The sequence below is a fragment of the Nerophis lumbriciformis genome, linkage group LG19 (genome assembly GCF_033978685.3).
Source record: "Nerophis lumbriciformis linkage group LG19, RoL_Nlum_v2.1, whole genome shotgun sequence".
Lineage (NCBI taxonomy): Eukaryota > Metazoa > Chordata > Actinopteri > Syngnathiformes > Syngnathidae > Nerophis > Nerophis lumbriciformis.
The window spans coordinates 22,284,125-22,311,624 of record NC_084566.2 but is presented as its reverse complement, the minus strand read 5'-3'; the positions used below and the strand labels follow the sequence as shown (position 1 = coordinate 22,311,624).

Genomic DNA, 27,500 nt, shown 5'->3' with positions numbered 1-27,500 from the left:
AACATCAATCATCATACCTAGAAATTTGGTTTCATTTACTCTTTCAGTTTCTATTCCGTCTATTTCTATTTGTGTTTGACTTTCTCTTCTACAGTTACCAAATAGCATTATTTTAGTTTAACCGAGATTCAAAGATAGTCTGTTTTTCTCAAAACAGCTTTTTAATTTGTTCATTCCTTCTGTTATTGTTTGTATTATCTTCTGTGTGTTCTCTCCTGAACAAAACGCTGTTGCATCATCCGCAAATGTTACTAACTTCAAATCTTTTGAAACTTTACAAATGTCATTTTTATAGAGATTGAACAATTTTGGTCCTAGTATGGATCCCTGAGGTACACCACAGGCTATATTTAGCGTTGTAGACGTGTGTTCGCCTAGCTTCACGTATTGTTTCCTGTTTGTTAAATAACTTCTAATCCAGTTTAAGACCAACCCTCTGATGCCATACCGTTCTAGTTTTTTGATTAAAATATTGTGATTAATTGTGTCAAATGCATTATTTAGATCCATCAACACTGCTGCCGCACATTTAGTGCCACATAGATATATCAGTCATAGTAATAATAGCTGCCTGTTAAGGTTTTGTAACAATCAGGATGTATAAACTGTCCAAAATATTAGGAACAGCTCTGAGTATGACTCTGCAAACTAGAAGCACATGATTGGTCCCCTATTAGACCCAATGATGTAACCCAGGAAGCTAACATGTACTCACCCACAGGAAAAAAAGGATTCTGTTTGACTTTTCTCATCAATTTAGACTCTTTCTCCTCGTAGTCCGACATTTTGACTAGAAAGAAAAATACACTTTTTAAGCAAGGTTATCTTAGACTACAAGGTTACACATGAAGGACAACAGTGTGTAAAATCCTATTATCAAATTAAAAATGTCTGGACATCAAACACACATCTAAGACACACGACTATCACTATTGTGGCAGTTTAGCCCAAAAAAAATCCACAAGCGAATGTGCCAAATGAACGGTTCAGACGTCATTTATTCATAGGTAATGAATGTATATAATCAAACTTTAGAACGAATTCTTACCTGTAAGGCGTAACGCTACTGGAGTGAAATAGTCAAGTACTTTTCCAGCTTTCGAAGTCTCTGGGGTCCCAATTCGCACGTACAGAGGAAGTAGAGCGGCTTGCTTTCAATGATGTAACAGACATTGCGTGAGGCTGTGACGTCACCGAATAGACACACGCCTCCCGTGGTATGTTCGAGTACACTAGTAAATCTTAAACACATTATGCTATAATTAAGCGCCGTATCGATAAACGGCAATAAAAATGTATTTAATCAAATCTAAAAATTATGTTACCGAACATAAGATAAAATAAGAACAGAATAAGAAAACGCTTTCGGGCACGTGATATATGAAATTACTAAATCCTATGATTGAACACAGCATTGGTTGTCCTACGTAGACGTAACCAAAGATATTCCGTTCAGCTCAAGAGCACTGCGGTGTTTTGTTGTAAAGAATCGCAGGTTAACCATTTCATTCATTATCTAATGAATAATGTTTACGAGTCTTTACTCAAGTTTTCCGTTTCTAATACACGTAACCTATATGTACCCAGCATGATATAACACTATTTTACAACTTATTGTGTTTATCTGTTCTCTCTCCTCATGATAACCGGTTCAACGCCGTACGGTAGCGCCTGATCAAACGAACACAAGGGGAAGGGGAAGAGATGTGTCTTTGTTCATATGCGCTCTGCTATGACGCACATTATTACGTTTGTAGGGCTGCCACTACCGGGAAAGGCAGGTTTCTGCAATGGTCTGTATTAAAACAGCATTTAAAAACAGTCATAATTTAAATCCAATTCAAAAGAACGTTCCAACAACCATATTACTCTCACATATATTTTTCATCAGCAATATTCCAGTTATTGCATTAAAATAATGAAGTTATGTCTTATGTGTCACCTGTTTTTTCTCTTCATTTGTTGCTTTTGTAATGTCAAGGAAAAACCTGGCAGAGCGGCAAGTGACTGCTGTCAATTAAATAAGTCAAATGTATCTAACACAGATAACGGCCATGGCTATGACTAACACGTCCACCTAGTGGTAAATTGTTGAAGTACTATCTTATAACAGACTAACACGGGGTCTGCAACTTATGGCTCGAGAGCCGCATGCGGCTCCTTAGCGCCCCTAGTGGCTCCCTGGAGCTTTTTCCAAAAATCTATGAAAATAGAAAAAGATGGTGAAAAATATGTTTTTGTTTTAATAGGGTTTCTGTAGGAGGACAAACATGACACAAACCTCCCTAATTGTTCAAAATTCCCGCTGTTTATATTAAACATGATTCTTTGATGAGAGTATTTGGCGAGTATTTTATTACTTTTAGACCTCCACCCCAGATCCCACCTCACTCCTACCCACTTCTCCAAAGACGGCTGGCTCAGGGTGGAGGACAGAGTAGTCTATAAAATCCGCTACACCTCCCCGATACCGAAGTACATGTCAAACTACTTCCATAACGTAAATGACCGCCATAACCACAACACCAGGGGGAGCTCCACAAACCACGTTAAACCCAAATTCCGATCTAACAAAGGTCTTAACTCATTCTCCTTCTATGCCACATCAATATGGAATGCACTCCCAACAAGTGTATAAGAAAGTGCATCTCTATCCTCCTTCAAAACCGCACTAAAAGAACACCTCCAGGCAACTTCAACCCTTGACTAACACCCTCCCCCCACCACATCCCACCTCCCAGGATTGTAAATAATCAAATGTAAATAATCAAATGTATACACTTGTTCTTATGCTTTCTGAACTCACTATGTTCACTGCTCGCTGTACATATCCTACCAAGTCAGACCTACACTGTTTCAATGTCCATTACTCTGATTATGCAATTGTTGATGACTGAAGTGCAAATATCAACCCCCCCCCCCCCCCCCCCCTCCACATCCCACCCCCCAGATTGTAAATAATGATAAATAAAATGATAAATGGGTTATACTTGTATAACGCTTTTCTACCTTCAAGGTACTCAAAGCGCTTTGACAGTATTTCCACATTTACCCATTCACACACACATTCACACACTGATGGCGGGAGCTGCCATGCAAGGCGCTAACCAGCAGCCATCAGGAGCAAGGGGTGAAGTGTCTTGCCCAGAGACACAACGGACGTGACGAGGATGGTAGAAGGTGGGGATTGAACCCCAGTAACCAGCAACCCTCCGATTGCTGGCACAGCCACTCTACCAACTTCACCACGCCGTCCCCAAATAATGTAAATAATTCAATGTATATACTCTGATGATTAACTTGTGTGATGACTGTATTATGCTGATAGTATATATTTGTACCATGAATTGATTTACTTGGACCCCGACTTAAACAAGTTGAAAAACTTATTGGGGTGTTACCATTTAGTGGTCAATTGTACGTAATATGTACTGTACTGTGCAATCTACTAATAAAGGTTTCAATCAATCAATCAATCAAGAGCGCCGTTTTGTCCTACACTTTTTGGAGGTCCTTGAACTCACCATAGTTTGTTTACATGTGTAACTTTCTTCAAAGATGCCAGAGAAAGACATATTTTATGCCACTCCTTCATTGTCACATTTTTTTTATTAAATCGTGTTATGCTGTGTGTGAATGCACAAAGGTGAACTTTGTTGTGGAATATTTGGTCAGTGCATGACTGCAAGCTACTTGATGCTAACATGCTATTTAGGCTAGCTTTATGTACGTATTGCATCATTATGCCTCACTTGTAGGTATATTTGAGCTCATTTAATTTCCTATGTCCTCTGTGTATTTAATTTATAATTGCATTTCTCGTGACATATTATCTGTACGTAATATTGGCTGCCTTTCTTTTAGTGGTGTGTGTGCCGTTATAGACCACAGCAAATGTATCTCGGCTTGCATAGATTGTTATAAATCCATTCGAAGAAAACAGCCCGCCATTTCCTGTAACTTGGACACACACATCTATACCTTTGGCTATTCTAAGCAAGTCATTTAGAGGAGTTATCTCAGCCCCTGAGAAGCCTGCGTTTTACTAATGTTTTCCAATGTTGTAAAAATGGGTAGAATAAATATAACATTTCAACATTTCTATCATCAAAGATTTGCGTCAGTCTGCGACACATAGTCATTTTGATAGTAGGCAATATAGCCCATATAGACACTTATATCATGTGTTGACTTCATTATATCACATATAGAAGGCTTTTAATTTTTTGCGGCTCCAGACAGATTTTTAATTATTTTTTTTTGGTCCAATATGGCTCTTTCAACATTTTGGGTTGCCGACCCCTGGTCCAAGATGTGGAGACATTTCCCGAATCCGAATGACCGCAGCTAATACCAATAACTCTTTTAGTATCCAAATTGTTCCTGTATGTGTAGACATATATACATACAGTATGAATGACTGAATTAATTTATTTATTCCGGCAGACAGACATATATAGCAACACTTCATCACTCTTTGTAATTTGACAGACATGCAACGGCACCCACCGAAAAGGGATACGAGAAAAAAGCAAGAATGCGTATCCATGTCCCGCCCCTAATCTACAATCAATTTATATGTTGGTTATATATGTTGGTTATATAGTCCAAGTTTCAACAGCAGATTTGATGGATACATGACCATTTCAGAACAAGTATAACATATGATAATGGATGATAATGACAAGTCGGTATACTGTACATACACCAATATGGATATATTTTGTTTGATTCATTGATTTTTTTAAATTATTTTTGTTTTAGTCCACAGTACAGACCAAAAGTTTGGACACACCTTCTCGTTCAATGCGTTTTCTTTATTTTCATGACTATTTACATTGTAGATTGTCACTGAAGGCATCAGAACTATAAAATGAACACATGTGGAGTTATGTACTTAAGAAAACAAAGTGAAATAACTGAAAACATGTTTTAAATTCTAGTTTCTTCAAAATAGCCACCCTTTGCTCTGATTACTTTTTTGCACACTCTTGGGGCATTCTCTCGATGAGCTTCAAGAAGTAGTCACCTGAAATGGTTTTCACTTCACAGGTGTGCTTGAAGCTCATCGAGAGAATGCCAAGAGTGTGCAAAGCAATAATCAGAGCAAAGGGTGGCTATTTTGAAGAAACTAGAATACAAAACATGTGTTCAGTTATTTTACCTTTTTTTGTTAAGTACATAAAACTCCACATGTGTTCATTCATAGTTTTGATGCCTTCTGTGGCAATCTACAACAGGGGTCCCCAAACGTTTTGCCCATGGGGCCGCATTGGGGTAAAACAATTTGGCTGGGGGCCGCGCTATACTGATATATATATATATATATATATATATATATATATATATATATATATATATATATATATATGTAAATGTGTGTGTGTGTATATGTATATGTAAATGTGTATATATGTGTGTGTATATATGTATATGTCTATGTATATGTATATGTCCATGTATATATATATGTATATGTGTATATATATATATATATATATATGTATATGTGTCTATATGTGTGTGTATATATATCCATCCATCCATCCATTTTCTACCGCTTAATCCCTTCGGGGTCGCGGGGGGCGCTGGAGCCTATCTCAGCTACAATCGGGCGGAAGGCGGTGTACACCCTGGACAAGTCGCCACCTCATCACAGGGCCAACACAGATAGACAGACAACATTCACACTCACATTCACACACTAGGGCCAATTTAGTGTTGCCAATCAACCTATTCCCAGGTGCATGTCTTTGGAGGTGGGAGGAAGCCGGAGTACCCGGAGGGAACCAACGCAGTCACGGGGAGAACATGCAAACTCCACACAGAAAGATCCCGAGCCCGGAATTGAACCCAGGACTGCTCAGGACCTTCGTATTGTGAGGCAGACGCACTAACCCCTCTGACACCGTGCTGCCCAAAATACTGTCAACCAGACAGGTATTGAACTCAGGACTGTTTATTGCATGTCCAGAATCTTAACCACTGGGCCATCCTGGGTCTGTGTATATATATGTATATATATAAATATAGTGTATATATATATATATATATATATATATATATATATATATATATATATATATATATATATAAATATATATACCATTGATAACGTGACATGCAGCCAGTGCGCTCTTTAAGTCAATTAGTGTGCGAGGAATATATATGTATGAATACATACACATATATATATATATATATATATATATATATATATATATATATATATATATATATATATATATATATATATGTGTATGTATTCATACATATATATTCCTCGCACACTAATTGACTTAAAGAGCGCACTGGCTGCATGTCACGTTATCAATGGTAAAGTGCATTTTTAGACAATATGATTTGCCTGAGTGGCTAGGAGACGGTAGAAAATGGACTAGTAAGGACAAATAAAAAAATAAAAAAATAAAAAAATAAATTACAATTTTTTTATTTATTTTTTTAAACTTGGGACTTCCCGCGGGCCGGATTTTGGACGCTGGGGGGCCGTAGTTTGGGGACCCCTGATCTACAATGTAAATAGTCATGAAAATAATGAAAATTGATTGATTGATTGAAACTTTTATTAGTACAATTGACCACTAAATGGTAACACCCGAATACGTTTTTCAACTTGTATAAGTCGGGGTCCACGTTAATCAATTCATGTCAAAACACATTGAATGAGGAGAAGGTGTGTCCAAACTTTTGGCCTGTACTGTATATACTTTGAACTAGTACTATATGATATACCCTACCTTGTTGTACAACTAACCTTAAACACAGAACACCCTTGTTTTAGACCCAAAAAATTCCAACACGGCCCCAAATTTGACCTTAGTTCGACAGCGGTTACTAGAAATTGTACATTGCTTCTCACCTGCGCCCCCCACTGATTGAATCTGCAGATGATTTGTGCAGAAATTCCCCTAGATGGTGCCACACGCACAATATTGCAGAAAAACTGAGACATAGCTCATCTTAGCAAATCATATACAGAGTGACGACACCCTGTGATTTAATTTCTCAGTTTAAAAAAAACCATGGTTACTATTATTACATACAATTATTATACTTATATAATGATTACCATTTGTGCAACCCTTTGAGAGCAGAAGGGCACTTTGGTTAACAAAGAGGGCACGGTCACTTTTTAAACGTTCCTGTACAGTGAATGGTCAACTTTTATCAACCAGCTCCACTTTGCACCTGCAAAAACTTTGTCACATAAAAGTGCATCACTTTTGGAAAATGTGTCTTTTTTATAAGTATTCTTTCGGGAATTATACATGCAAAAACAACGCACCCATTTAAGTCTGTATTTCAAACAAACATCTGTTTGTAGTTTGTAGAAAGGACAAAAAAGCCATCTTTTCCCCATCAGGGAGTGTAATCACTTCATTTGACAGCTAACAAACACACATTACAAATGGCCAGCGTCTAAATGGATATACATGTGGTTTTTATTACAAATACTGCTTGTACCTATCCATAAATGAAAACCTGCTGAGTTCCTGGAACACTGAAACCCAATCCCCTGTGCTTAGAGGAGGAGCTAAACACAGTTTATGACTTAGGATGTGGACCTGAAGTCCAGATCAACTGTTTGTGTGTCAGAGGGATCAGTCATGGGACTGCTGCTGCCAATCCTTCTCGCGGTTTTCACGGCACTTGTGGGAGGCTTGTACCTTCTTGGGGTTTTCCGCCAGCGCAGACCAGGAGAGCCCCCGTTGGATAAGGGGCTCATCCCTTGGCTGGGCCATGTTTTGGAGTTCCGCAGGGACACGCTGCAGTTCCTGGAGAGGATGCAGAAAAAGCACGGCGATGTGTTCACTATCCAGCTGGGCGGCTTCTATTTCACCTTCCTCCAGGACCCCTGGTCCTTTGGGCCCATGGTTAAGGAGAGCCGAGAAAAACTGGACTTCAATAAGTTTGCCAAGTTTCTGGTCCGCAGGGTTTTCAGCTACTGGTCTGCAGAGAGCGAGCATCACATTCTCCAGCAGACCAGCAACAAGCACCTGAAGGGGGATGGTCTAGAGGTCCTGACACAGTCCATGATGGGCAATCTACAGAACCTGATGCTACACAACATCGACGGGCCTGCTGAGGGGGTGGATAAGGCCTGGATAGAAGATGGACTCTTCATGTACTGCTACAACATCGTCTTCAGGGCTGGCTACTTGTCCTTGTTCGGAAACGTGTCCCCCAAGTCTAAAGGCGACGAGAAGATTGCCAAAGAGAAAGACAGAGTGGATTCTGAAGTTTTGTTTCATGAGTTTCGTAAATATGACGTTCTCTTCCCGAACTTGGCGTACGGGGTCCTGCCTCCGAAGAAGAGAATAGAAGTCCAGAAGCTGTTGGAGTACTTCTGGGATGTCGTGTCGGTGTGCAAGGTCAAAACCAGAGACAACGTCAGTGGCTGGGTGTGGGACATGCAGCAGATCCGTGGGGAGATGGGCATGGATGAGTCTATGATCAGCAGGTATATGTTTCTCCTGCTTTGGGCCTCGCAGGGCAACACGGGCCCGTCCTCTTTCTGGCTGCTCCTCAACCTCATGAAGCACCAGGACGCCATGGCGGCCGTCAAGGAGGAGGTGGATCGGATAGTGCGGGAATCCGGTCAGAAAGTCGAACGTGACGGGCCCTTGCTGGACCTGACGCGGGACATGCTAATGAAGACCACGGTCCTGGACAGTGCTATAGAGGAGACCCTGCGTCTCACCACCGCACCTCTCCTCACCAGGGCCGTGCTCCAGGACATGACGCTAAATCTGGCTGACGGCCGGCAGTACCATATCCGCAAGGGAGACAGGCTGGCGGTCTTCCCTTACTGTTGCGTCCACATGGACCCGGGACTCCACCCGGACCCCAAGTCCTTCAAATACGACCGCTTCCTTAATCCGGACAGGAGCAAGAAGACAGACTTTTACAAAGACGGCAAGAAGGTGAAGTACGTCAGTATGCCCTGGGGCGCCGGGGTGTCCATCTGTCCGGGTCGCTTCTTCGCCACCAACGAGCTCAAACAGTTTGTATTCCTCATGCTGGTCTACTTTGAGTTTGAGCTGCTGGATCCTGAGGAGGCGATCCCGGGAATCGACACCAAGCGATTGGGGTTTGGATCAATGCACCCTGTCAGTGATGTTCGATTTCGCTACAGACTCAGATTTTAAAACCACCATCGAGTGCCCTAGATCAGCTCTCTATTTGCACACTTTGTTTATCCACCTTTATGTTTTATAACTGCATGTAAAGAAATCCAGTAATTTTACTATGAAGAATCTCACACTATTTTGCCACAGATCCTTCTGCAGCAGCTGTAATGATTGTCTTGAACGCCATGTTTTGTGATGAGAAACACATGTGAAAATGACGCGTGACTCGCACAATGTGGGACCGATTGACACTTGGCAAGTTGGCAGTATATTTTTGTTCAAGTTGGAAGTACTCGCTGAGAATGTATTTGAAACCAAGTCCTTAATACACTTTACTATGTTCAAACAATGCTTGCTTTTAATAAATCCTGACAATTGTGTAAACAGGAAAGGATCTTTTTTTAACTTGTACATGAACAAATTAAAGCATTGGCTCTCAAACTCTGGCACAGGTATCACTTGGGGTATGTGGTCTTTCTGTAAGTAAGATTTATTTTTTATTAGAAAAACTATTTTGACACATAAAGTGCCAGTCAATTTATTTGAATAAGAAGTTGTGACTCGGACTGTGCATATCAGAATCAAAATTAGATTTAGTTTTGAAATACATGTATAAATAAACATGCATTAACCAAAGATCGGCTGAACTTTAATTCAAGGTAGCAACAAATGGTAGTACTTGCAAAGCGATATATTTTTGAAGAGGTATTTGGTGTAACACGCTTGATCAGGCATAATTTGTGGTTAAGTGTATGTATCTCTTGATGTTCCTGCCAAAGAAAATATTTAAAAAGTGTGTTGTGTTGCTTTAGGACAATGAGAAAAAGGAATCCAAATCCCGTGCAATGTAAGTACGGAAGTTGAATGTCATCACATGCACAGTTCAGAGTTTTACGTTTCTGGGTTGTAATTTGTTTTTTTCAAATAAAACATGATCTTTCTGCCGAGCCAATCTTCATTTGTCAGAGTGTGTTGGTGACGAACCCCAAGATGCAGAGATGGCAGGCTTTGTCCAGGAAAACATGATTTAATGTTCATAAAATACAAGTAAAAACACAAACCAGGAACTATGAATAGCCAAAACTGAAAACAGGAACCAGCAAACAGAAAAAACTGGAAACAGCTAATGGTAGTGATGGGTCCGGCAACACCGATCAGAGGTGTGGACTCGAGTCACATGACTTGGACTCGAGTCAGACTCGAGTCATGAATTTGATGACTTTAGACTCGACTTGACAAAATGTAAAAAGACTTGCAACTCGACTTAGACTTTAACATCAATGATTTGTGACTTCACTTGGACTTGAGCCTTTTGAATTGACATGACTTGACATGACTTGCTACTTTCCCCAAAACCCAAAGATGAAAAAGTTATTCGGGAGCGCTCCGTATTTTTCATTGTGTACTTGTCTATCAGCGTTGCGTGTGTCAGCTGGTGTGGTCTCAGTACAACAGCCAATCAAATTAGATCTACTTTGTTTTCATCACACAGCATTCATCCAATCAAATTGCAGGACAACCAACGAAGAAGACATGTCCAAACCACACGCCAGTGAACAAAAAATGATACCTAAAATAATTTTGTTTGGGTATAAAAATTACGAGGTGGTCAACACAAAACGGTTTGCAGTATGCAACACATGCGGTTCGAAAATTACTGATGGAGAGGCAACAACTTCCAACTTCGTCCGGCATTTGAAGTTGCACAAAGAACGGTAAGTTTTGAATGTAAGATAACGTTTATTGGCTAAGTAACGTGACTTTTATTTGCTGTGTAGTTAAATCAGTGAGGCTGTAAACTCACTGCTAACGTTATAACGTTATTGCAAACACGGGAATCTGTTGCAGTTCACTACCTTATTCATACTTTTTGTTCAGTGATTTTTTTTAAGCAGGGTTACGTTAGTCAATATATCACACGTAACGTTAGACGGCGGTCAGCAGCACCGCGTATTTTAGCCACCTAAAAAAAGACAAAAATAGTAAAATAAAGGTCGGTTAAAATGTATACTATATTATGAATATGTGTACCGTTTTAGCTAGCTTTCTGACATACTGTTGGTTGTTTACCTCAGTGGTCCCCAACCACCGGGCCGCGGCCCGGTACCGGTCCGTGGATCGATTGGTATCGGGCCGCACAAGAAATAATTATTATTTTTTTCTTTTTTTAATTAAATCAACATAAAAAACACAAGATACACTTACAAGTAGTGCACCAACCCAAAACAACTCTCTCCCCCCTTTTGTTCTGGGCATTGAACATGAAGACTCTTCCTTCACTGTTCCGAGTGGCCATGAGAGTCTTGGCAGTGCCTGCCTCCAGTGCTCCAGTGGAGCGAGTTTTCAGCCATGGTGGCATCATACTACGCCCCCATCGTGCACAAATGACTGACAGACTCTTGGCTAATTTGGTCTTTTGCAAATGCAATGCAGCATAGGGCCCTGACATATAAAAAGTACAACTTTTTTGTTATGTTCACGTATATGTCATGTTTTTTCAATTTTAACACTTTTGTACAAATAAGTACATTTGCACTTTATTTTTCAATGTGTTTGTTCTGTAAAGGAATGAGTTAATGTTTAAAATGACTGGTTAATAGTGCTATTATAAAGTGCAATGTCAGCACAATTTTCTTTCCTGCAATTTAAAATGCACTTGTTTTAATAAATAAATACAGCGTTTGAAAAGCATACACAATCTGTGTTAATATATTAGTCTGTGGTTAAAAGGACTTGAAAGGACTCGAAACTCAAAATGCAGGACTTAGGACTTGACTTGAGACTTTCCAGTCTTGACTTTGGACTTGACTCGGGGCTTGCCTGTCTTGACTCGGGACTTGACTCGGACTTGAGGGCAAAGACTTGAGACTTACTTGTGACTTGCAAAACAATGACTTGGTCCCACCTCTGACACCGATGCATCGGCGCATGCGTCGAGCTCATAGAGCAAAACCCTGTGTCGGTGCGCGTACCGCTTTTAGAAAGTCACGTGACCGATCATGAGCTGTTTTGGTCACGTGACCGATACGCGAACTGTGTCGCACTGACGCCTCCTCTGTGCCCTGTGAGCGGGTCTTTTCTACAGCCGGAGAAATAATAACTAAGAAGAGAAATCGTCTAAAATGTAATACGTCGGAAAAACTTTTTTTTTTTTTTTTTTTATAAAAATGTGTAAAAAAATAATATTAAAGAAATTCCCAGTCCACAATCATCCACAACACGTTCTCTTAGATTTCCATGTTATGATACATGTTCACATTATTTATTGACTGTATCTAAAAAAGATACAAATATATTTTTATTTAAATGAAGATATGAAATAATCCTAAATGAAATACAATGACTTGGTTTATATTAGCCCGTAAGGACCAGATCAGTCGCCCGCTGGCCTGTTCTAAAAATAGCTCATAGAGCAGCACTTACCAGTGAGCTGCCTCTATTTTTTTAATTTTATTTATTTACTAGCAAGCTGGTCTCGCTTTGCTCGACATTTTTAATTCTAAAAGAGACAAAATTCAAATAGAATTTGAAAATCCAAGAAAATATTTTAAAGACTTGGTCTTCACTTGGAATAAGCGGTAGAAAATGGATGGATGGGTCTTCACTTGTTTAAATAAATTCATTTATTTTTTACTTTGCTTCTTATTACTTTTAGAAATACAATTTTAGAGAAAAAATACAACCTTAAAAATGATTTTAGGATTTTTAAACAAATATACCTTTTTACCTTTTAAATTTCTTCCTCTTCTTTCCTGACAATTTAAATCAATGTTCAAGTAAATTTATTTATTTTTTATTGTAAAGAATAATAAATATTTTAGCTTCTGTTTTTTCGACGAAGAATATTTGTGAAATATTTCTTCAAACTTACTATGATTAAAATTCAAAAAAATTATTCTGCCAAATCTAGAAAATCTGTAGAATCAAATTTAAATCTTATTTCAAAGTATTTTGAATTTCTTTTAAAATTTTTGTTCTGGAAAATCTAGAAGAAATACTGATTTGTCTTTGTTAGAAATATAGCTTGGTCCAATTTGTTAAATATTCTAACAAAGTACAGATTGGATTTTAACCAATTTAAAACATGTCATCAAAATTCTAAAATGTATCTTAATCAGGAAAAATTACTAATGATGTTCCATAAATTCTTTTTTTTATTTTTTCAAAAAGATTCAAATAAGCTAGTTTCTCTCTTCTTTTTGTCGGTTGAATTTTGAATTATAAAGAGTCGAAATTGAAGATAAACTATGTTTCAAAATTTTATTTTAAATTTTTTCTTGTTTTCTCCTCTTTTAAACCGTTCAATTAAGTGTTTTTTCATCATTTATTCTCTACAAAAAACCTTCCGTAAAAGGAAAAAAAAATGTACGACGGAATGACAGACAGAAATACCCATTTTTTTTATATATATAAATTAATTTATTTAGCTATTCTTGTTTAAATCACACTTACGTGTAACTTACAAATGACAATATATTTATTTATTTAAGTGTGTATCAAACTGGTAGCCCTTCGCATTAATCAGTACCCAAGAAGTAGTTTTTGGTTTCAAAAAGGTTGGTGACCCCTGTACTAGGGCATAAAATCAGTGTCAGTTGAGTCGGTCCATAGGTTGCCTGTAGGGATTTTTAATGTCCAGCAGATGTCAGTATTTAGTGACACAGTATCGACACAGTATCAATACAGTTTTGCAATGTGTCGAAACGCTTCATGAGGCCTCATCAACCCATCACTAGCTAATGGCTAACAAGAAAAACAGGAAACAAAAGAGCTAGAAGAAAGCAAACTACAAATAGCTAACAGGAACAGCTTACCGCTACGACGATAGGTACAAGGACAAGTAGTAGCACGACAGGTAGTAGCTGTAACAATATCGACAGGTAGAAATGACAATAATCCAGCCGTGACTGGAGGGCAGGGCAGGTATTAATAGCAGCTGGCTGATTGACACCAGGTGTAGCCAGGTGCCAATCAGCCCCAGCTGAGGGGACAGCACTCAGAGAGACAAACAGGAAACTGAACCAAAATAAGAGTGCTGACAGGAAATAAAACAAACAGAAGAAAAACTAAAACTTAACCAAACTGTCAGGGACAAGCCTGTCACATTTCCACAAAAGAAATACTGACTAGGGGAAAAAGACAGTCCAAACTTGAGAATATTTATAAGAACAGCAAGGCCTTGGGAGAAAAGGTCACATGCAGCGTACGTTAAAGGCTTTGCCAACATCTGCGAGAGATGAGCGCCATGTGTTCTTTACAACGTATGAGTATAAGGGTAAATTCCAATGGGCTGCTGTGGTTTTAACAACTAATTCATTCTAGAAAGAAAAGTCACTTTTGTATACGCAGTTATTCATATAAAAAGGAGAACCCCCAGACTGTACTTGAAAAATTTCAATTGTATTCTGTGTGTGTTTATGGGCTTTCTTTTTTAATAGATGGGGTTGTAATTTAAATGTGATTCTCACTCTGTCATGAAGTCCAATAACCTGAAGTACTGTCAACCTAGAACTACTATCAGTAAGATCATTCAGATAGGACAAAACATCCGATTAGTCTACTGTGCAAACACACGCACACACACAAACAAAATCACATTGCTTGCCCTTCACTCCACAAACCTATTTTGTGGGGCGTTTGGAATCCTCCTAACTTTCCCCCTGTACTTTCCCCCATATTTAACTGCTGGAATTCGAATGTTTTTTTATTCCTGGAAGTGATCTGGGGTTTTATTCTCTTGAGTCATTGTTTTGTCCTTGCTGCTGACATTTTTAACTGGACTCATTTTCAAGTATCTCACAAAAGTGACTATACACCCAGAGACTTACCGGTAACTGGGGTGGGGGGCACATTTTCAAAAGGCAATTTGGGACCCCTGCACTTTTTATTATCCAAAATAACATTACGCTATATTTAAACTAGGGCTGGACAATATTGGCAAAAATATTAATCAGGATTATTTTTGAAGGATTTTGAAATCACGATTAATAACACAATTATTCATTAATTTGAAAACATGAATATTTATTGTACCACCAAACCGCCACTTTAAATATAATCTAAAAAAACAACAGTTATAAATTAGAGCTTTTAATACTATCGTCATATTCTGACGTGTCCTGCAAATTTGACAGCAACAAGCAAACAAACTGTAGCATTCTAGCTAGAGGCTAATCTGCCTCCACAGTGCAAAGCCACTTCTAAGTCAGCAATCCTCGCCACCCCGGTGGCAAATAAACTACCTTTCTTACAAGTACCATTATCACTGGACGATGAGGAATAGCTAAACATGAGAGACACTACACACCGTAGAAGGATAAGATAACCGCAAACTGGAGTACTTCAATTTTAACAAATGGTGGGCGGATCGAAACAAATATCGACAATAACAATATCGAGTATAATATCATTATTCTGTCGATACTACACGAGTTAGATCAATACTTTTTGTTATCTAAAATATTTAGTAGTATTTGTTATTTTTTACAAACTCAGGAAATATGTCCCTAAACCAGGGGTCGGCAACCCGCGGCTCTAGAGCCGCATGCGGCTCTTTAGTGCCGCCCTAGTGGCTCTCTGGAGCTTTTTAAAAAATGTATGAAAAATGGAAAAAGATGAGGAGGAAAAAATATATTTTTTGTTTTAATATGGTTTCTGTAGGAGGACAAACATGACACAAACCTCCCTAATTGTTATAAAGCACACTGTCAGCTTCATTGATTCGAGTATTTGGCGAGCGCCGTTTTGTCCTACTAATTTTGGCGGTCCTTGAACTTACCTTAGTTTGTTTACATGTATAACGTTCTCCGACGTTCTAGGACGTGTTTTATGCCACTTCTTTTTCGGTCTCATTTTGTCCACCAAACTTTTTAAGGTTGTGCGTGAATGCACAAAGGTGAGTTTTGTTGATGTTATTGACTTGTGTGGAGTGCTAATCGGGCATATTTGGTCACTGCATGACTGCAAGCTAATCGATGCTAACATGCTATTTAGGCTAGCTATATGTACATATTGCATCATTATGCCTCATTTGTAGCTATATTTGAGGTCATTTAGTGTCCTTTAAGTCCTCTTAATTCAATTTATATCTCATGACACACTATCTGTATGTCATACTTGCCAACCTTGGGACCTCCGATTTCGGGAGGTATATATATATATATATATATATATATATATATATATATATATATATATATATATATATATATATATATATATATATATATATATATATATATATATATATATATATATATATATATCTACATCCTGAAAATATGCAAACAAAACTGTGTTTGGATAATTGATACTTCAAACTTGCATAAATAAATCTCTTGCATAAATAAATCTTAAGGAATATAACATAACTTGGCTTCTGAGAGATTCAAAATGTAATAAATAAAATGCTAAAGTTGTTGATAAACAAGCAATTATTTTAATAATGAAATATGGTCATTTTAAATGAATTATTATGATCATTTAAAATTAATTATTTCAAATATATTTATTTCAATGTATAATTCTAAGGCTGGATGTAATAAGGAGTCAGAAAAAATACAAATAAAATACAATTAATTTTGATGTTTTTAGCAAAATATAGTAAAAATGTATTTATTTTTTTAAATTTTAATTAATAAATATATGTATTTTTAGGTAAGATAAACATAATAATACAATTTATCTCTAGTCTGGATGACTTAGTTCTTGTCACCCTGCTGTCCTCCCGTCGTGAAAAAAGGCTGTCCTCACTCAGGTCCGCATGGAGCTGGAGGGGGCGTGACCTCCAGCTCCGGCTGAAAATCGGGAGATTTTCGGGAGAATATTTGTCCCGGGAGGTTTTCGGGAGAGGCGCTGAATTTCGGGAGTCTCCCGGAAAATTCGGTAGGGTTGGCAAGTATGCTGTATGTAATATGGCTTTTATTTTTTTGCGGCTTCAGACAGATTTGTTTTTGTATTTTTGGTCCAATATGGCTCTTTCAACATTTTGGGTTGCCGACCCCTGCCCTAAACGGAGGAGTGCTTTAAGGGCAAGAACAAAATGTTTTAAGTCACAGCCGATAAAAGGAAATAATTAAAATATTTACCTGATATTGTTACACCACCATCAAGTGTTTTTTGTCTGATTAGAATTTTGATCAAAAATGTAATCATTCAATGATCTTGAAAACAACATGAATATGGTCATTCCTGCCCTTGTTACTACTTGGAATTGAATTGATGCACACATTTGTAGTATCACCCACAATTAATGTAAAGTATCCAAACAGCAGACGAATACGTGCTTAATACAATTGTTATCTGTTTAACCTTTATTTAGCCAGGAAAGTCCCATTGAGATTAAGAAACAATTTTTCAAGGGAATCCTGCACATCTATACACCAGTGTAGGTGCCACAGGGAGCAAGGTCGGTGAAAGGTCTTACCCAAGACACAATGGCCAAAGCTGGAATCGAACCTGGAACTCTCAAGTTCCTGGCACAGCCACTCTCCCATCGAAGCTCCTGCACCATTTTAACTGAGGTGTAGATAGAACCATGCTACAACAGAAAATAACCAACTATTAACAGCAAATTAGATTTAATAGTAGTTCAGAGAAAATAAAACTGGAAATATGTTTCTGCATATGTCAGCAGCCTTTTTAACCCGTTATGATATGGTTCTGTTATCATTTACATGCAATGTATCATTATTGGCTGCAATATACTGTATAATGCAATAAAGATTTGAGGACATATCGACCATCCCTATTATGGTGAATTTCTTGACACCTGGCACTCCTCCACCTTCCTTACTTCCGTTTGGGGATAACACACAGGTGCTTAATTGCATATTTTATAACCTTTACCGTATTAAGTAAGGCTCTTGTTATCTTGGAGGTGTGTTTGGGCTCCTTATCATGATGGAAAACTTCCACGTGGCCCAGTTTCCCAAAGAAAGGGGCTCGTGCTCTGTTTCGAAACGTCACAGCACATCCGGAAATTTGTGTTTACCCCTCAATAAACCACAGCTCCCTCAGTATCACTCATGCAGCCTCCCACCATTGCAGGCAGACCACAATTATCTTGCTAGACTCACATGTGTTGCCAGCTACTCACCCATTTTCAGTAAGAGGTCCTGCTATACACACTGTGCACTGACTACTCTAAAGTAGAGGTTACTTAACGATTACCGTATTTTACAGACCATAGGACGCACCGGATTATAAGGCGCACTGCCGATGAGCGGGTCTATTCAGGTCTATTTTCATACAAAAGGTGCACCGGATTATAGGGCGCATTAAAGGAGTCATATTATTATAATTGTAAAACACTTCCTTGTAGTCTACATAACATGTAATGGTGGTCAAAATGTTGCATGGATTGGCTTACTGTTATTTCTGACAGTAACAAATAAAATGTCAAAATTTCTTTGAAATGTCAATGTGATTTTATACATTTTGTGTTGTGAAATTGATCAATGTAAAAATAGCTGTGATAATCGTCAAACCGTGATTAATACTCTGACTATAATCGTACAGTCAAAACTAGAGATGTCCGATAATGGCTTTTTTGCCTATATCCGATATTCCGATATTGTCCAACTCTTAATTACCGATTCTGATATCAACCGATACCGATATATACAGTCGTGGAATTAACACATTATTATGCCTAATTTTGTTGTGATGCCCCGCTGGATGCATTAAACAATATAACAAGGTTTTCCGAAATAAATCAACTCAAGTTATGGAAAAAAATGCCAACATGGCACTGCCATATTTATTATTGAAGTCACAAAGTGCATACATTTTTTTTAACATGCCTCAAAACAGCAGCTTGGAATTTGGGACATGCTCTTCCTGAGAGAGCATGAGGAGGTTGAGGTGGGCGGGGTTGAGGGGGGGGGGGGCTGTTGGGGGATGTTCTCCCGAAATGTGTTTGTCATTCTTGTTTGGTGTGGGTTCACAGTGTGGCACATATTTGTAACAGTGTTAAAATTGTTTATACGGCCACTCTCAGTGTGACCTGTATGGCTGTTGACGAAGTATGCCTTGCACACACTTGTGTGTGTGAACAGTCGTAGACATTATGTGATTGGGCCGGTACACAAAGGCAGTGCCTTTAAGGTTTATTGGCGCTCTGTACTTCTCCCTGCGTCCATGTACCACTCCGTACAGAGGCGTTTTAAAAAGTCATATATTTTACTTTTTGAAACCGATACCGATAATATTAAATTTTAAAGCATTTATCGGCCGATAATATCGGCAGCCCGATATTATCGGACATCTCCAGTCAAAACCTTTCGTTGCATCCCCAAGTTTACAGTTTAAAACCGGGGTGTCCAAAGATAGGGATTCATTATTAATGAGGTACATTAGACATAACTATTTGCTTTGTCACTTATAACACAAAGCTAAAATAAGGTATTTTCCAAATAGTTAAGCATACATTTCATTGACTTTAGCATCATTAAAGTGCAAAATGTGTCAAATTTTTTAGTGTGCGGCCTTCGGTGGAAAAGGTTTGGACACCCCTGACCTATAGTATTGTCCCTTAAAATGAACTGTCATAAAAAAATGTTTGCTAAAATGAGAACGACAATTTGGTCACACCATAGACACCATCATTGGTACTTTAACTTGAACTTTAATATGACGTCCTTTCTGCCTCACTTCATTATGACCTGTGATAGCATCAGCCATGTCAGTGATGACTGGCGCTGCACTCTAGTAACCTCACACGTTAGTTGAGGTAAACACACCACTGCTAGTCTGCTAGTTAGTCATTAATGCAAGAAGTTCACACAGCGACATGGACACAAGTCACAAAAACATTCCAGCAGTTTTTGGGCGACAAGCTCAACTTCTTGCTTCACGACAACAACAAAAAAACATCCTGTGTTGTCTATCATGCACGATATCATAGGGACACCTAATGCCACATAGATGTTTGGGTGTTGTTTTGAAAAGAGTTGTCAAGTCAGATTTACATCACTTGACAAAAGAAAAAACAGCAAAAACGTCCTCTGTAACCAGCTGGGAAAAAATGCCTTTAAACACACAATGTGTTGCCCTTGAAAGTAACCTTTGGGACACGGCTCAAATAAGCTGTAACAACATCAGTAGACATACAAACATCCTCACCATTGTTTACAAAAGGGCTGTCAAATCTAACGAGGTAATGCATGTGATTAATCACAAAATATATAGCATTAATCATGTATACCGTATTTTTCGGACCATAGGGCGCACTGGATTATTAGGCGCACTGTTGATGAGCGGGTCTAGTCAGGTCTATTTTCATACAAAAGCCGCACCGGATTATAGGACACATTAAAGGAGTAATATTGTTATTATTTTTTTCGAAATGTAAAACACTTCCTTGTGGTCTACATAACATGTGATGGTGGTTCTTTGGTCAAAATGTTGCATAGATTATGTTTTACAGATCATCTTCAAGCCGCTCTCTGACAGTCGCTTGAGGATGCGCCGTTTTGTGGGCGGTCTTATTTACGTGGCTCACCTTCGGCAGCGTCTTTTCTCCGTCATCTATGTTGTAGTGGTGTAGCGTGCAAGGACGGGAGTGGAAGAAGTGTCAAAAGATGGAGCTAACTGTTTTAATGACATTCAGACTTTACTTAACCTCTTAAGGCCCAGGCTGTTTGTTTACATGATTTTTTCATTTCTCTTTGCTATTTGGGCTTATTGGACCCTAATTAGAATAAAAACTAAAAATCATCTTTTTATATGATGTACTAGTCCATAAGTAACAAACGTCTACTTCATTAGTGCTAATGAATGCTAATTTTTATTTTTACCCTTTTTTTTCCAAATTCCATTGTATGCTATACTCTTCTGACACCACCAGATAGCAGTATAAGTGTCCATATGTCGGCATAAGACCCCAATTCAGTAGTGTACACGATTTTGGAAATAAGAGCTAAAAGGTGCTGTCCACGCATGTGGCCACTAAGGCCTTTAGAGGTTAAATCAATAACGGAGCAGCATCTCCTAATCCGTGGCTCACTAGTGCAACAACAACGCCAGAAATGTGTCCGGTGAAAAAACGTCCGACCGGAACTCTCTTATAACTAAAGTTCCTTGGGTGCATAATGTAAACTCACTACACCGGTATGTTTTAGCGCTTTCATGTCGAGTTTACTGACAGATATAAGTAAGAACTTTACACTACTTTATATTAGAAATGGCAACAGCGGAGGATGAATGTTCCATAACAAGAAGATAGAGGAAAAAGAAGCTTAACCACTACGGTGTTGGCACGGACTACAATGGCAAATTTTCAGGACTTATGCAGATCTTAAATACAGATCAGCAGGTACCAGAAGGTAAGAAAAGTTGGTTTTGCATATTATTGTGAAACAAAACGCCAGATAATGTCTGCTAATGGGTGCCATTTTGCGGTCCTTATACACACATCATAATAATACTCGTACTTCTGACTACGGTAGCCGTAATGCGCCGACAATCCATCAAGCGATGCGGCTTCAAAGTGATACGGTACTAAAATATTTAGAAAGATTTTTGAGCGCCGTGTGTAATGTTCTTTATTCTCAATGGAACATTTTTAAAGTTTGTGTTGTTTACTAGCGTCATATTGCAGTCTACACGTATCTCTTAAGTGTGACTACCATCTACTGGTCACACTTATCATTACACAATGTACCAAATAAAATTGCTTCAAGGTCGGTAAGCACAACCAGAATGATTCCGTACAATAGGCGCACCGGGTTATAAGGTGCACTGTCGATTTTTGAGAAAATAAAATGATTTTAAGTGCGCCTTATAGTCCAGAAAATACGATTATTACACTCAGTGGACGCTTTTAAGGTACACTTACACAATCTAATGAGACAGTTCAAAAAACACAAGACTCATTCACATAAAAGGGTTGTTTCTTTCTGTTATTAATATTCTGGTTCCTACATTATATATCAATATATATCAATACAGTCTGCAAGGGATACAGTCCGTAAGCACACATGATTGTGCGTGCTGCTGGTCCACTAATAGTACTAACCTTTAACAGTTAATTTTACTCATTTTCATTAATTACTAGTTTCTATGTAACTGTTTTTTATATTGTTTTACTTTGTTTTTTTATTCAAGAAAACACAGGAGGAAATAGTTACAATCGTGAAAAAATGTAAATCTAAGACTTCAACTGATTGTAACGAAATTGATATGGAAACGATAAAAAAGGTTATTGAAGAGATCTCAGGACCATTAATGTATATTAGTAACCTATCATTTCAAACAGGTACATTTCCAAACAAAATGAAAATAGCTAAAGTTGCACCAATTTACAAGACTGGCGACAAACATCAATTTACAAACTATAGACCTGTTTCTTTACTTCCACAATTTTCTAAAATCATTGAAAAACTGTTCAATAACAGATTAGAGAGTTTCATAAATAAGAATAGAATACTCGAAGAAAATCAATATGGATACAGAGCTAATGTTTCAACTTCGATGGCTTTAATTGAAATTACAGAAGAAATTACCAATGCTATAGATAATAAAAAATGTGCGGAAGCAGTTTTTATGGATCTAACTAAAGCATTTGACACAATTAATCACAATATTTTAATCAAAAAACTAGAACGATATGGCATCAGAGGGTTAGTCTTAAACTGGATAAGAAGTTATCTAATGAACAGGAAACAATACGTGAAGCTAGGCGAACACACTTCTACAACGCTAAATATATCCTGCGGTGTACCTCAGGGATCAATACTAGGACCTAAATTATTCAATCTATATATAAATGACATTTGTAAAGTTACAAAAGATTTAAAGTTAGTATTATTTGCGGATGATACAACAGCGTTTTGTTCAGGAGAGAACACACAGAAGATACCACAAATAATAACAGAAGAAATTAACAAATTAAAAAGATGGTTTGACAAAAACAGACTATCGTTGAATCTCAGTAAAACTAAAATAATGCTATTTGGTAACAGTAGAAGAGAAAGTCAAACACAAATACAAATAGACGGAATAGAAATTGAAAGAGTAAATGAAACCAAATTTCTAGGTATAATGATTGATTTTAAATTGAACTGGAAATCTCACGTAAAAAATATACAACATAAAGTAGCAAGAAACATGTCAATAATGAATAAAGCAAAACATGTTCTAGACAAAAAATCACTTCATATTCTCTACTGCTCATTAGTGTTACCATATCTGAGTTACTGTGTAGAAATATGGGGAAATAATTACAAAAGTACACTTCATTCATTAACGGTGTTACAAAAAAGATCAGTTAGAATAATACATAATGTTGGATATAGAGAACACACAAATCCTTTATTTATTGAATCAAAGATACTGAAATTCTACGACATAGTGAATTTGCAAACAGCTAAAATTATACACAAAGCAAACTATAACCTGCTACCCAAGAATATACAACAATTCTTCTCAAAAAAGAGGAGAAATATAATCTTAGAGAGAAATGTAATTTAAAACATTTGTATGCACGTACAACACTGAAGACTTTCTGTATATCAGTATGTGGAATTAAATTATGGAATGGATTAAGCAAAGCAATCAAACAATGTACTAATATGATCCACTTCAAGAAACTCTTCAAACTTAAAGTGTTTACAAAGTACAAAGAAGAAGAACCATGATAAACAATCTGAATTTATTTAACTCATCCATTCTTTCATTCTTTCACTCACAAAATAATCTTACTTATCTCAACATATGAAATGTAACTTACTTCACCAATTATTATTTATTTACTTATTTTTATTGTGATTACTTATGGAGTATATTGTGAATAAATTGAGAACAGGAAGTGAACAAAAGTTTTAGCAACTGTTATGTAAAAGAAAAGGGGTAGGATTAAATAAGCTCTCCTTCTTCCTACTCCTTTTCGAACATGTTGAAAAGAGAAACTGGAGATTGTGATGTATCATGTTGTATGCTTGCATGTTCAAAATAAACTCAAACTCAACTCAACTCAAGAAAATGTTTTTAATGTATTTATCTTATTTTATTTTATTAATTAAAAAAAAGTACCTTATCTTCACCATACCTGGTTGTCCAAATTAGGCATAATAATGTGTTAATTCCACGATTGTATATATCGGTTGATATCGGTATCGGTAATTAAAGAGCTGGACAATATCGGAATATCGGCAAAAAGCCATTATCGGACATCCCTACTTACAAATGGAGGGGATGCTTTCAACTAAAATGTTATCCTTGTAACTTAAAGCATAACAATTAGCCGGGGACAGTTCATATATTAGACACTCTTAGGTAGTCAACATTTCATAAACAGCTACAAACGCAATATTCAATCAAAACAGAGCATTATTGTCTTTGTTAAATCAGAATTTGTAATCTTTTGAAGATTGCCCAGGGGCTTTTATACCTAATAAGATGGGCAATAATGAACTTGGAGGCACACAAAATCATGAATGGGGATGTAGTAAAAAAAAACATAAATAAATCACGGCCATGGTGTCGTACGGGTCGAGGGGGTGGTGCGGGAACTAGAACAACAATGGGGCCTTCTAAGTGCTGACACGCCGCTCTCTTGAGAGTCCTGCTTGTGCTTGGTGGTGAAGGGGTTTTGATGAAAAATGACCCATTGTCTCTGTCATGTCATCCTGCAGCTTGTGAGCGTGAGCAGTGCAACAATGCCTTTGGGCGCCTGCCCTGCAGGATGCCCGGCCATAGAACCGACAAGGCTCCATCCACGTGGACAGGTAGGTTCGATACTAAACTTTAAATGGCTTTTAGACCGTACGTTGCCTCCATTATAAACGTGTGCCAGAGTGCTTTGCACAGTATCTCGCTGTGCTATTTGTTTACATAGTTACAGTTTAATGTCTGCGTGTGTTTTCATACTGTCTTTAGGTCGGTGCTCCTGGACCTTTGTCGCCCCAGCAGCTCAGCAGGGTACCTGACAGGTCATTGTCCTTGCTGTCCCTTTTTATATGTCTCTGTCAGGAGGGACAGAAAAAAATAAAGTCAGGTCAGTGAACATTTTTTAAGCTTCGGTTTAACATATTTGGTCGTACATTAATACACTGAGATAATTTAGTGGAAATATTAACTTGCAGTAGAACTTTTGTAAATGATATTGTGAATGAGGAAACTGACTTTTTGTATTTTTATATAATAATCAGTATAATGCTTCCTTCCAACCATAAATATGCTATATATAATATTTATTTCCTAAATTGTAAATATTGTCATTATTAAACATAATTCTAGCTACATTTACATACTTAAATGTTAGTTTTCACATATACAGTATTACCTCCTAACAACTAATGTAAACACACTTTTGACAACACTGAATGCTGAAAACATTTCTTTATTTTATTCTTTTTTTTTTATACTTTCACAAATATTTTAAGACTGATATTTTTCCTTAAAAATAGAATGCTTCAGAGTAATTAAAAAATGATTTATTTTTTTAGATACATTTAACATACCAAACAACAAACAATGCTTACCTTCACAAATCAAATTCATATTTGTGTATTTATTTATGATTGTATTACACATAGTCCATCCATCCATTCATTTTCTACCGCTTGTCCCTTTCGGGGTCGAGGGGGGTGCTGGAGCCTATCTCAGCTGCATTTGGGTGGAAGGCGGGGTACACCCTGGACAAGTCGCCACCTCATTGCGGGGCCAACACAGATAGTCCTAATACAAATAGTGCTTAACGCCATTTAATTAAAAGCATATTTATATATTACACACTTTAGTATGGGGAGCATATTCACCATTAATTAGTTGCTTATTAAAGTAACAAAGACTTAATATAGAGTTATTTGGACACTAGGGGAACATATAAGGGTTAGGGTTACTAATAAGCAATAATTCTGAGGTTATTGAGGGAAGATTCTTAGTTACTGGTTGTATAATAAGGCCATGCAGAGTAAGGTATTAATAAGTACTTAATAATGACTAATTAAGAGCCAATATGTTACTCATTTGCATGATAATAAGCAACCAATTAATGGTGAAAATGTGTTCCCCATACCAAAATGTTACCTACAACTATTTTAGGTTCAAATGTATTTTTTGTGAATGAAACAGGGAGACTCTCAAATAAATCTAGTGCCATCTAGCGGTCTTGCAAAAAGCTGCAAGTATTTCCCTTTGTTTCTTTTTACTTTTTATTATGACATAGTGTATAGGTGTTTTTGTTCACTTAATGTCCACACAATAAATGCAACCTTGATAACCTCACTGTGTGACCTTGAACGTATTGGCTCATGTGAATTATTAACCTCAAACATGACTTTCAACCCAGCCGATGACCTTCTCCTATCAGCTCCTTATGCGTTATCTGCTAACGAGAAACCAATATAATGTGCGCATTTGAACTGTCGTTGCATGAGTAAGTGCGGGGGAGAGGGTGCTGTTCTCGGCCATGGGCCCCCACAGCACCCCCTGCAGTCTTGGTAGCTCTGTGAGTTGGACTGAGGCGTCGGCAGCAGGAAGGGAGGATGCACAAGTTAACATTTGTCTTGTACTGCAAGTGACCCTGACGAGGTCTGCCGCTCCTCCGGGCGTGCCCCCTGCTCAGCCCGTGACATAGCCGGTTAAGACAAGATAATGTCAAAGATGAAGCCCCCCACCACCCCCTTCTACCACCACCAGCCCTCCTCAGCTCTCTGCAGGCAAAGCTGTGTTATTGTCTTCATTTGTACGGCATCTTGTGTGTCAGGTTTTGGTGCCCTGATGGGACAACTTCATTCGCTGGCGGGAGTTCAAGTAATCATGTATACAAAACAACGCTCTGTTTGTCATGCACGTGTGATATGTATCTACAATTGTGCATTCCAAGGTAAACCATGTTTAATTTTGTTATTAAGATACGTCGACCCACTCACGTAGCTTGCATGTAACCAAAATATTAGGAATACCTCTCGGTGTGATGCAGTGTAAACTACAACCCCTATAATAAACATATACATAAGCTAATACACCCCGTAGCAGGGGTGTGTGAACGTTTTATCTACTGAAAGTCACACACTTAAAATCCTGCAGGGGTCATTTTGATATTTTTCAATTTCAAAACGAATAATATAAATACAATTTTTTTTTTTTTAAACCTGTCTGCACAAGAGCTTTGTTAAGTTAAGGTTAAATACCAATGATTGTCACACACACACTAGGTGTGGCGAAATTATTCACTGCATTTGACCCATCACCCCCTCCCAGGGGGTGTGGGAGGTGAGGGGAGCAGTGGGCAGCAGCGGTGGCCGCGCCCGGGAATCATTTTTGGTGATTTAACCCCCAATTCAAACCCTTGATGCTGAGTGCCAAGCAGGGAGGGTAAAAACTGATTTTGAAGGAAAAAAA

General features: G+C 37.8%; 4 protein-coding genes and 1 long non-coding RNA gene across 6 annotated transcripts in view; 2 read left to right on the top strand and 3 right to left on the bottom strand.

Annotated features, from left to right (window-relative positions):
• higd1a (HIG1 hypoxia inducible domain family, member 1A) overlaps nucleotides 1–1,208 on the bottom strand; it is a 6,873-nt gene extending 5,665 nt beyond the window's left edge. Inside the window, exons 1-2 of the mRNA XM_061979302.2 lie at nucleotides 1,049–1,208; nucleotides 716–790 (exon numbers count right to left, since the gene is read on the bottom strand). Of these exons, the coding sequence (XP_061835286.1) occupies nucleotides 716–785 (70 nt within the window). The 5' untranslated portion in view covers nucleotides 786–790; nucleotides 1,049–1,208. The remainder of the gene's footprint in view (nucleotides 1–715; nucleotides 791–1,048) is intronic.
• LOC133618699 (coiled-coil domain-containing protein 13-like) overlaps nucleotides 1–14,032 on the bottom strand; it is a 27,576-nt gene extending 13,544 nt beyond the window's left edge. The window contains exon 1 of the mRNA XM_061979293.2: nucleotides 13,967–14,032. The gene's annotated coding sequence lies outside the window, so the exon portion shown is untranslated. The remainder of the gene's footprint in view (nucleotides 1–13,966) is intronic.
• Nucleotides 1–27,500, top strand: part of gjc2 (gap junction protein gamma 2) — a 122,424-nt gene that overhangs the window by 65,007 nt on the left and 29,917 nt on the right. The window contains exons 2-3 of one of the 2 annotated variants that reach the window (XM_061979295.2): nucleotides 24,788–24,880; nucleotides 25,032–25,149. The gene's annotated coding sequence lies outside the window, so the exon portion shown is untranslated. Of the gene's footprint in view, nucleotides 1–24,787; nucleotides 24,881–25,031; nucleotides 25,150–27,500 lie in introns of those variants that run through there. The other variant, XM_061979296.2, reaches the window with a different exon arrangement.
• On the top strand, nucleotides 7,587–10,093 carry LOC133618694 (5-beta-cholestane-3-alpha,7-alpha-diol 12-alpha-hydroxylase-like). Its single transcript, XM_061979281.2, has one exon. The coding sequence runs from the start codon at nucleotides 7,629–7,631 to the stop codon at nucleotides 9,168–9,170; it is 1,542 nt and encodes a 513-aa protein (XP_061835265.1). The 5' UTR covers nucleotides 7,587–7,628; the 3' UTR covers nucleotides 9,171–10,093.
• The window catches only part of LOC133618704 (uncharacterized), a 39,992-nt gene continuing 37,527 nt past the window's right edge, over nucleotides 25,036–27,500 (bottom strand). Inside the window, exon 3 of the long non-coding RNA XR_009817328.2 lies at nucleotides 25,036–25,117. This is a non-coding gene — a long non-coding RNA (uncharacterized lncRNA). The remainder of the gene's footprint in view (nucleotides 25,118–27,500) is intronic.

Excerpts from the sequence above, each read along its gene's own strand:
- LOC133618694 (XM_061979281.2), top strand. The coding sequence starts at position 7,629 with ATGGGACTGCTGCTGCCAATCCTTCTCGCGGTTTTCACGGCACTTGTG.